The sequence below is a fragment of the Choloepus didactylus genome, chromosome 17 (genome assembly GCF_015220235.1).
Source record: "Choloepus didactylus isolate mChoDid1 chromosome 17, mChoDid1.pri, whole genome shotgun sequence".
In the NCBI taxonomy this organism is placed as follows: domain Eukaryota; kingdom Metazoa; phylum Chordata; class Mammalia; order Pilosa; family Megalonychidae; genus Choloepus; species Choloepus didactylus.
Window position 1 is genome coordinate 23,204,171 of NC_051323.1, and position 12,093 is coordinate 23,216,263.

General features: G+C 34.5%; 1 protein-coding gene across 5 annotated transcripts in view; it reads right to left on the reverse strand.

Moving 5' to 3' along the window:
• The window catches only part of APLF (aprataxin and PNKP like factor), a 145,558-nt gene that overhangs the window by 60,998 nt on the left and 72,467 nt on the right, over positions 1 to 12,093 (reverse strand). For 4 of the 5 annotated variants that reach the window (XM_037807214.1, XM_037807217.1, XM_037807213.1 and 1 more), the window contains 3 exons: positions 6,967 to 7,114; positions 6,484 to 6,616; positions 1,411 to 1,586 (listed from right to left, as the gene is read on the reverse strand). In XM_037807214.1, the coding sequence (XP_037663142.1) occupies positions 1,411 to 1,586; positions 6,484 to 6,616; positions 6,967 to 7,114 (457 nt within the window). The remainder of the gene's footprint in view (positions 1 to 1,410; positions 1,587 to 6,483; positions 6,617 to 6,966; positions 7,115 to 12,093) is intronic. The other variant, XM_037807215.1, reaches the window with a different exon arrangement.

Below are 12,093 nucleotides of genomic sequence, written 5' to 3' on the forward strand. Positions count from 1 at the left end.
AGGACATCCAGGCAGAAATACATAAGAGAACTAATGAAAAATATGGACTATTCAGAGCAATTATCTTCATAATTATAAATTACTAGAGCCACAACCTCTTATAAACAGTCTGGTATGATGTAGTAAAAAAAAAAAAAAAAAAAAAGAAAGAAAAAACCCAATGGATCTGAAATGAGAAGACCTCAATTTGTGGTCCAAGGTCACTATGTCACTTTGAGCCTCATGATGATATTAGACTACATCAATAGCTATCAAATGTGACCACACATTAAAATTGAGTTTATTTAAAATAATATTGATGCACAACAGGCCCATCCCAGGCCAACAAAATGAGAATCTCAGTGACTAGGTCCAAAAGGGGGAAGGTGACTTCTGTCCCCTCTATCCTTACTCCATCCCTTTCTTCCTTTCCAGGAGAATGTGACTGGTTCTTTCCGAGTAAACTGACCCAAGTCTACTCTGCAGGCCTGGCCAAACTGTTCTCAGTTCTTATAATTGGCAACAATTAGATTAGTGGGCCAAGCCTCTTGTTTTCTCTCACTTTTAACCTTCTCTCACACACACTCGGCATATAACCATGCCTTTTGGACTGGATGTTTGCCAGGTGTTAAGAACTTGGGTGGGGACGGAGGGTGGTGTTTCTAAAGGCCTTCTTGGGTCTTCAGTCTAAGTCATGTCTTCTGGCTCTGCTTTATGAGAGCTTTTCATGAAGGGTTATGATGCCTCAGCCTTGTCTCTCTTGTGCTATGACAGGTGAATCTCCCTCAGGAACCACAGGGGAGAAGCATTTTGTAGGAACAAAAAGATCTCTCTCTTCCTTTTACTTCCCACCCCCGCCAATGCATCCCATAAATAGGCCTCTTTTTCTTTAAATACCCTAGGTAGAACGATGTGTAATTCAGCCAAACCATTCTGGTGAGTTAGCAAAAATGGAAAGAGAAGGTCTATAAATATTGAAATTAGCCCAGAAGTGATCCTGCATCAGGCTATTAAGAACTACTCTATCTTTTATTCTTCTCTTCATACTTAATGAGAAATAGGTGGCTGCATGTGGTCTGAGTGACCAATGGAAAAGAAAAAAACAGGTTTTATGATAAGAAAAAGGTAATGAAATCAGAATGGAGGTTCCAAATTGTGACCACAGTCAAGTGGTATCCACTTTTTTCAGTCTGAAAATTTCTAAACCAAATCCCTTTGCATTCTACAATTAAAGTACCATATTAAAGCTCAGCTTTGGTGAGCCAACAAAAAGTTGGGCCAGATGTCATCTTTATAAACTCAATAATAAAAACCACTTTTGTTTCTCCTTGCTGTATATAATATATAATCAATTCCTATCTAGAACTCCTGACAAAGAAAAGAAACAATGAAATAGTGAATTTAAAAAAAAAAAAAGAAAAAAAAGAACACCTTGGATGAAATTACAGACTCTTCTTGAACGGCATTTTTGCACTTTTTTCCTGGGTCCTGGATACTTTCTGAATTTCCTGCTGAAATTAATCGCTTCCTGCCTTGATTTGAAACGTTTACCTGTGTTTTATCTTTGCAGATTCCTTCTTTTCCATCTCCCTGGATTACCTCATTATCTTAAAAAGACACAAACACACACATGAAGAAAAAGAAGAAAATTATTTGCTGTATGTTAAAATGCCAATAATCTATGCCAAAAAACAAAAGGATAAAAAGCCAAGTAAAATTAAATTTCCATTTATATTAATATCAACTTAAAAACACTTATTTCCACATCCAAAAAAGTATTATGTAGCACAATGGCCAAAACCTCCAGCCTCGAGTCAGCCAGGCCAAGATTCCAGTAAGGGCTCTACCTGCTAACTATTTCATTTTACCTCTCTGAAATTTAGTTTCTTCATTTGGAAAATGGGAATAATAATAATGATTCATAGTTATTTGGAGAAGTAAATGCAGCAAGCCATAAATTATCTAGCAAAGTACCTGGTATGTGTTAGCTATTATATGTCATCTATTTTAGCACTGAATTTCTTAAACCAAAAATCTGACAGTCATACAGCTCTCCAATAATTTTATATATACTTTTTGAGACCCTAACATCCACAGTGAGGAATTCAACTTACATCATTTTAAATTCAGATTAAAAACCCAAATAGGAGAAAAACCCAGAAGGAAGAATAACCTCTACAAACATTGCTGACAAAAAAAAAAAAATTAGTCTCAGAACAATGGACACCACATCTGATATAATACTTACCCAAGGTTCAGTACAGTTGGCAAAGCTAAGTCAGCATCATATTTTGTTAACAAATTCATGAACTGTCTAATCAGAAAAGAAAAAAAAATCTACTTTTTGTAGGAGGAAAACCCTCATGGTTGTTTGTTTCCTCTACACTAGAATGAGAGCTTCATGTGTTAATGTGATCCCCCCTAGTATCCAAAAACCAAGAAATGTCCCTAACACAAAACTGGTGCTCACTAAGTATTTTTTAATAAATGAATTATGAGCATAAACAGAATTTGCCTGACGATCCCCCTGGAAATCTGATTATATATAAGGCAATCTGTAGTTACGATTCTAATATTCTAAAGCAGGGGTTAACAAACTTTTTCTGTAAAGAGCCAGAGAGTAAATATTTTAAGCTTTGTTGAACATAAAGCATCTGACTTAATTACCTAACTCTCTTTGTAGCATGAAAGTAGCCACAGACAATACATAAATGAATGAGCAGGGCTATGTTCAATAAAAATTTATTTGCAAAAACGGGCAGTGGGCTATGCTGTGTGAATACATCTCAGTAAAATTGCCCTTAAAAAAAAACAAAAAAAAAAAACAAAACCCAAACAGGCAGTGGACTGGATTTGGCCCACAGACTGCAGTTTGCTCACCCTTTCTAGAGGATATTCAAGTGACCTGAAATAACACTCCTTTAAATTCAGGAAAGAAATATTAACAGAATATTGCCCATATTACCAAACTGGAAAATCAACTGAGCCATAATAAAAATAATGCATTTACCAATGGAAATTTATGAATAAACTATTCCAGTAAGTTAGATATTCATCATGAATCTAAATTAGAAAGCATTTCATATCATCTTAGAAACTGCCAGAAATAGGAAAAGTGTTTGGTGCAGCAAATGACCAAATACTACAAAACAGTTATAAATTCTCAAACCACGGGAAATAATGAAGTAATGGTGGTGCTTAATCTGCAAAAAAATATTAAATGTAAATTAAATAAGATATGGCTTTTGCCCAAATGGTAGTTTACCTCATTCTAAGCTTCAAGTGTTGCATAAGTACAAAGAATGCTTAAGTTAAAAATACATATATTTGAAAATACCTGATTCTTCAAAATTCTAAATTCTCTACAACAAATATTCCTTTTAAGGACCAGAGCTAATTTCTTTTTATTTAAAAAGAAGCAATTTTGTTATTGTTGTTAAAATGCTCTTCACAAAAAGTGTACAAAATAGTTTACTTGGCTTATAACACTCTTTACAAATGATATATCAAATGTTTTTCTAAATCCAGGATACATCAGATAAATAATGGAAATATGAAAGGAATTAATTATTATTGCAAACCCATTTATTTTATTTTGTTTTAAACTATTACTAGTTGTACTTACATGAACTGTTAAACACTAATGCTATATGGTAGCTAAACTATATATATATATTTATATATAGATATAGATATATATCACTAAAAATACATCCATCCAACCTTACCCTGCAGAGGAACCGCTAATAGCAATATTAACAATTTGATATGCATCCTTCTCAGCTTTTCCCTAATTTAAGCAAACATATCTATAAACATGTAAATATAAACCCACACAGGGCTAAAAGCAGAAATGCTCTTATTTCAGTGCCATAAATTAAATTGGAGTTTCTGGATCAAAGTGTGTTGTATATTTAAAAATTTAAGAGATACTGCAAATGACTTAAAAATGCTATACTAATTTATACTTCCACTATCAGTGTTCAATAATACTCATTTCTGCCAACACTGGATATTATTAATTGCTTAAATTTTGTTGAGTTTTGTGAACAAACAACAAAATATATAATGTTACTTGCTTGTTTTAATTTACATTTCATTATCCGACAATGTCATATATTTATTGGCTATTTGTCTTGAATTCATTATAGTCAATATAACGTCTAAAATTTGTACTGACTTTTTACCTTCTTACTTTTACCATGAAGACAATTTTTTTACAATATTCTATCTCTTGTAAGTGTAGCAGATACTGTCTGCCAGTCTATTGTGTGCCAGTCTGTTATTTGCCTCTGACTTTTCTTAAAGTGTCTTTCATATACAAATATATTTTCATGTTTATCTTGAAAAATCCATCAATTTTTCTCTCATAGTTTCTGGACTTACTATCTTAAAAAAAAAAGCTCTCAGAAATAATAAAAATATTTTCCCTATATTTTCTTCAAATGCCTTCACAGTTTTAGTTTTTACATTAAGATTATTAATTCAATGGGAATTTACTTCTGAATATGATATGAGGTAATGCTCTAACATTTTCTTCCAAATGGACAGCTAATTCTTCAAACATCATTTATGGAATAAGAAACTTTCCAATTTGTTTTATGCAAAGCTGACAGCTCTTTTGCTAAAGTCTGATAAAGATGGCCCAAATGGAGAAAAATACTAACCACATTTATACATATAAACAAATATGTTGTTTTAAACCATAAATTTAGTAAATATAATCTAACAGAATATAAAAATAATAAACTATCATGATATAGTTTAACTTATTCCATGGTACAATATTAGGTATAATAGCAGGAATAGTACAATATTAGGAAATCTACCAGCATCATTAATCACATTAATATATGAAAATTCATGACTATTTCTAAAGAATTCAATTCAAATTCAATTCAACAGTATTCCTGGAGAAAGACAACATCCCAAACACTTGATAAGAGTATTTATCTGTATCTATCAATCATCTTAAACGCTGAAATACTAACAGAATTCCTATTAAAATTAGGAAGAATACACAGAAGCCAATTTTATCCACTATCATTTAAAATTTAGAGGCTCTACCTCATGAAATAAAACAAGAAAACAAAGAAAGCAGTAAGTAAATCAGAAAAGCAAAAATAATCATAATTCTATAGAGAATTTCATTGTTAAACCAGAAGACTGGAGAGGTCAAAAGCTATTACAATTAGATAATTTAGCAGTTTCTGAAAATAAAGAAACTATATAGAATAACTAGTGCTTTAAATAATTTTGAATTATATTCCAATTAAAATAATGAGTCACTTAGGATGGATTGTATGGTGTGTGAATAAAACTGTCTAAAAAAAAACACAATGCATCAGCTAAATATTTATAATCTGCAATGAGATGTCATACTGAAAATCTTCACAGTACAAAATTAAATGCAAACCAAATGGCTTGGCGACTACTTCAATTTTCATCAGCATTTGCCACTTTTCAAGATTCCATATTGTAGAGTTAGAAGACTGGGGAATAAGAGCACTACAGAACAGGATGATACCAGGGAAATATAAAAGGCCCTTTTTTAAAAGAGGCAAGAGTATCCTAAGCTAGGAGTTATGACTTGGCCTGGGGCCTAGAAGGCTGAGGGAATAGAGTTAACTGAAAGTCAAGAGAGGGGGAGGCTATGAAAGCCTTTGCCAAAATATATTCTTCCTAATCACTAAAGTAAATGGTCAAAAGCACAGGTTATTTTTTAGAGTCAAACAGAAGGCTAGGACTCAATTATGTGATCTTGTTTAAGTCATTTAACAGCCCAAAGTTATTTGTCTGGTTCCTACTGACTCAGAAAGTTTCAAAATAGCTAGTTGGTTTCAGATAATCTAAAAAATATCAATTACCTCAGTATAATCAGTATAACACTAGAGCTGGGAAAGGCATAAGAAAGTGACCTATATCTAAATGAGCCTAAAATGTATACTACAAATTAATTTTTTAAAATCCTTAGCACTGACCTATTGACCTGGGTCATTTATTACTTAAACAAACACAACAATTTAAAAAATTATACAGCATCTTTTAGTTAGCTGAATTCACATACTAAACTGTGCTATACTTCTAATCTTTCTGTCTTTAAAGGAATTAAGTAACCTTTTTCTTACAGATACCCTCCCGTAGTTTGAGTATATAAGAAAAAGATATGCCTGAATCCCAAGATTTTTCCATTCTGTTTTGAAGCTTTAGTATTTAAAATACATTGTATATATAATATTCCTGTCCAGACCAATGTCAAATTATTCTCATTTGTATTTTCAAGGAGAAGCTCCCAAGAAAGGGCTTCAAATTTATGTCAGAAATCTGTCAAATGAAAGTTGGTTATAATTAGTGGTCAAATATTTTTCCTGGAAAACTACAAAACTCCTGAGTTCAAACTCTCCATACCCAACAACTACTCATTCTCCATTTGTTCAGAAAAACTTTCAAATTTTGATTTATGTTTCTTTGAAATTCTTAGTATTAGCTTAAGCAAATACTTACCGCCACTAATGAGTGGTATAGAAAGGTTTTGATCACTTAGATCTTCTGTTATCATCCAAGCTGGAAGGATTCTTTTCCTCTGGGCAAAGTTTGGCTGCTGCTTACTGAAGTCTCTACAGTCATCTAGAAAACACTAAAAAAAAAAACCCACCTATATATTAGTTACTAAAAATAATCACTTATCTTTAATGAATTTGTAAAATCATTTACTTTGTGGAAACTACCATTAAAAATTATCCATTCCATCTGCAACTGTGAATTAAGTTGGTCAAATTCCTCAAAGAAAGAAATTCATTATCTTTATTAGTTGAAGTGCTGGATTAGTGTGATATTCTCTAGAGCTTAATTTTAAAACAGCAAAAGAAGATGAGCACAGGTCAGAGCTAGCAATGATGTCATGATATTGTTTAATTCTGGTTGTTTTTCCTCTCCTTGAAAAAATGAGGCATATGTTACAAATGGATGAGATCTTAAATTTCTCACCATACTATTTGTAGTAGTGGTCTGGGTCTTCGATATTTCTGTGTCTCTTTCTAGCTGTGGGGCACAAGTGGTCTCATCAGGTAAATTAATCAAGAGTGGTTTTGCTGTTTCATTCAATATATCATCTTCATCAAGCATTTGACTGTTTCTATAAAATACAGGCAATTAATTTATTAATCATTTAAATACTTCTGCCCTCTACCATGTCACCATAAACTCAATTCTCCCATGTACATTTGACTGGTGAGTTATACTCCTTTTCTCAGACTTGACAAAACAGAACACCATATTATAATACACTATACAGTATGTGTACATACACATATACACACACATATTTATTATATATAGTATATAGTATGTATGTAGGATATATATAGTATATATATGTAGTATATAGACTAGAATATGTTCTTCATTTTCTACTTACTGTATCATCATACAATATATTAATCTTTTCAAACCATGAAACTAGAAATTATAACCACCTTTTTATGAAATGGGTGGCAGTCATCTCTTTCAAAGGCTTAAGAGCTACTTACTTATTCAATATCTGTGAAGACAGTTAACAGAAATTAAGATCATCAACTAGTATCCAAAGGGAAAAATGTAAGCTGTAAGAGTATCCACTAAGCTAGGGACCCTTGAAGAAAAAAATACAATAAAATTCTGAGTTCAGGAAGGCTCCCATATAGCTGCTACTGGGGTACTGACCAGAAGAAACACTTTGTGAAATCTCTGCAAACTTGTGGTCCAACTGCAAACCAAATGTTTTGGTATAAGAGTAACAATGATCATATGTGGATCACACCAGCAGAACTAATTATCTTATAATTTCTGAAAAGTACAGTAAGATCATCCAAAGTTGGATTATTATTCTTCATAAATGCAGAGATAATGCAACAAATTTATCTTTTAAAAATTTGAGGATGTTAATGAAATATTACTTTACTTGAACAGTAAATGGATTAATCTCTCCAATCAAAAGGTAGAGTCTGGCAGAACAGATTAAAAGCATGACCCAATACACAGTTTACAGGAGACTCACCATAAATTTAAAGACACAAGTAGGTTAAAAGTGATAGGATGCAAAAAATATATAATGCCATACAAATACTAACCAAAAGAGAGCTGGGGTAACTATTCTAATACCAGATGAAATAAACTTTAAGTCAAAAACTGTTACGAGGGACAAAGAAGTTCACTATACTGATAAAAGGGTCAATTCAATAAGAAGACATAATAATTATAAATATAAACACTGCACTCTTAAACAATCAATGGGTCAAAGAAATCACAAGGGAAAGCACGAAATATCTTGAGGCAAATGAAAACAAAATACAATATACCAAAACATGGGATGCAGCAAAGGCAGAACTGAAAAGTAAATTTATAGCTCTAAAAGTTTATGTTAAAAAAAGAAGAGAGATCTCAAATCAGAGACCTAACCTCACAACCAGAGAATCCAGAAAAAGAGCAAACTAAACCCCAAGCAAGCAGAAGGAAGGAAATGACAATGATGAGAGCAGAACTAAATGAAATAGACAATAAACAAACAATAGAGGAATCAATGAAACCAAAAGTTGAAAAGATCAAGAAATAGACAAATCTTTAGCTATGCTGACAAAAAAAAAGAAAAAAAGGATACAGATAATTACTATCAGAAATGAAAGGGGGAAGAGAAGGCCTTCCAGGACAATGGCAGAGTGGGTGAGACAGAATGGGCTTCTCCTCTGTGAAAGAAACTAGAGAGAGGCCAGAGGATGCCCAGGACCGCAGATTCGGGGTGTATCTGGCCACAGAGGGACACCTACAGTATGTGATGGGTAGGGGGGGACACGAAGAGATGGCGCCTTGAGGGAGAGGGTGAGTTTGTTTGGCTGGGACCACCTCCTGGGCCAGGAGTAACGAGACGGCCTCTGAGCAAGGGAACGAGCGGCAGCTCTCCACTCCCACGCACCCACCTTGGCAGTTGGCTGGGAAGGTGATCCTCCACAGCCATTCAACTGGGAGCTCCTGTGAGGGAACCTGGGAGGCGACATTTACTTCCCCCGCAATGGAAGTCCAGGGTTTGCAGCAGCAAGAAGCAGAGATAGGAGTGGGGGCCATATGGAAGTATCAGGAGCCTCTCACACACCCCACAGTCTCAAGGGCGCACAGCAGGCAGGGAGTGGGGCATGTCTGAGCTGGAGGGTACCCCTGAACTGACTCCGCTGAACTGCACAGGGCCCACATCACACCCCAGAGAAGGCAGCCCCAAGGCACATGGAGAAATGGTGCACTGATTGGATCCCAACCCAGTTTGGACTCTTCCCAAGAGAAGTTTGAGGAAGGCTGGCTTGAGTATAAAAGATGGCCCAAGAATGCCACCTGCTGGTAGGATAGGGAAACTTCACAACAGCAAGCTGTAGCTCTGCCAAATAATATAGAAATGCTCAAATAATCCTGAATTTCCCAAAATAACCTTATCAAGACAAGTAAATGCCCCAAAGCCAACAGAAAATCAAAAAGCACTTGAAGAATCTAGAGGATATAGACAAATCAAATGAACAAATGAAAAAGTCAGAGACACAAAATTTGGAGCAATTAATTAAAGAAGTACCCACAAATCTCCAAAACAACTTCAATGAGATGGCTAAAGATATAAAGGACATCAAGAAGACTATGGAAGAGCATAATGAAGAATTTGAAAGAGTAAATTAAAAAACAGCAGATCTTGTGGAAATAAAAGATACTGCTGATGAAATTTTTAAAAAAACAGACACACAACAGCAGATTTGAAGAGGGAGAAGAAAGAATGAGTGAAATGGATGACAATTCAATGGAATGTGAACACACAAAAGAGCAAAAGGTGAAAAAAATTCAAAAAATTTGAAATGGATTTCAGGGAAATGGTGGACAAACAAATACAAGAATCACTGGTATACCAGAAGAAGAGAAGAGTAAAGGGCTAGGAAGAGTGTTACAAGACATAGTTGTGTAAAATTTCCCAACCCTTCTAAATGACATAAATATACAAATCAAAGATGCCCAACAAATTCCAAATAGAATAAATCCAAATAAACCCACTCTGAGATGTAAACTTATCAGATTGACAAATGCTGAAGAGGAGGAGAAAGTTCTGAAAGCAGCAAGAGAGAAGCAACTCACCACATGCAAAGGAAACAACATAAGACTAACTAAGTACAGACTACTCTGCAGGTACCATGGAGGTGAGAAGGCAGTGGTATGACATATTTAAGATTCAGAATGAGAAAAACTGCCAGCCAAGAATTCTTTAACCAGCAAAATTCTCCTTCAAAATTGAGGGAGCTTAAAATTTTCACAAACAAATACTGAGAGGATTTGTTAACAAGACACCTTCCCTGTAAGAAATACTAAAGGGAGCTCTTTCCTCAGCTGAGGAAAAAAAAGGAAGGAGAGAGAGGTTTGCAGAAAGGCCTAGAACGGAAGAGTATTAGTAAGGGTAACTTAAATGAAAAAAAAAAAAAGAGAGAGAGGGAAAAATTAGACCTACAACTAAAAACCAAAGGATAAGAGGGCTGGTTCAAGAACTCCCTTCACAGTAATAACTTTGAATGTGAATGGATTAAACTCTCCAATTAAAAGATGCAGACTGGTAGAATGGATTAAAAAGTATGACCCATCAATCTGCTATTTACAAGAGACTCATCTTAGACCCTGTGACACAAAGAGAATGAAAGTGAAAGCACAGAAAAAAATATTCTACGCAAGTTGCAACCAAAAGAAAGCAGGAGTAGCTATACTAATATCAGACAAAAATGGACTTTAAATGCAAAGATGTCATAAGAGACAAAGAAGGACAACATATATTAACAAAAGGAACAATTCACCAAGAAGAAATAACAATTATAAATGTTTATGCATACAATCAAGGAGCTCTGAAGTCCATGAGACAAACATTGGCTAAACCAAAGGGAGCAACAGACACCTCTCCAATAATTGTATGAGACCTCAATACACCACTCTCTTCTATACATACAACAACTAGACAGAGGACCAATAAGGAAATTTAGAACCTAAACAATATGATACATAAATTAGACTTAACAGACATATATAGATAATTACATCCCAAAGTACCAGGATATACATTCTTCAGGATAGATCATATGCTGGAGCACAAAACAAGTCTTAATAACTTTTAAAATACTGAAATATTCAAAGCACATTCCCTGACCATAATGGAATGCAACTATAAATCAATAACCACCAAAGAAACAGATCTTTGAAAAATGTATACAGGTTAAACAACACACTACTAAACAACCAGTGGGCCAAAGAAGAAAATGCAAGAGAAATAGGTAAATATCTAGAGACTAATGAAAATGAGAACACAATATATCAAAACCTACGAGAAGTTAGTTTCTTGGGGTATGGTAGAAACATATTGGAAGCAATGTAGTTATTATTTTTTTTTAATCATCATTTTATTGAGATATATTCACATACCACGCAGTCATACAAAACAAATTGTACTTTCGATTGTTTACAGTACAATTACATAGTTGTACATTCATCACCTAAATCAATCCCTGACACCTTCATTAGCACACACACAAAAATAACAAGAATAATAATTAGAGTGAAAAAGAGAAATTGAAGTAAAAAAGAACACTGGGTACCTTTGTCTGTTTGTTTCCTTCCCCTACTTTTCTACACATCCATCCATAAACTAGACAAAGTGGAGTTTGGTCCTTATGGCTTTCCCAATCCCATTGTCACCCCTAATAAGCTACGTTTTTATACAACTGTCTTCGAGATTCATGGGTTCTGGGTTGTAGTTTGATAGTTTCAGGTATCCACCACCAGCTACCCCAATTCTTTAGAACCTAAAAAGGGTTGTCTAAAGTGTGCGTAAGAGTGCCCACCAGAGTGATCTCTCGGCTCGTTTTGGAATCTCTCTGCCACTGAAGCTTATTTCATTTCCTTTCACATTCCCCTTTTGGTCAAGAAGATGTTCTCCGTCCCACGATACCGGGTCTACATTCCTCCTCGGGAGTCATATTCCACGTTGCCAGGGAGATTCACTCCCCTGGGTGTCTGATCCCACGTAGGGGGGAGGGCAGTGATTTCACCTTTCAAGTTGGCTTAGCCAGAGAGACA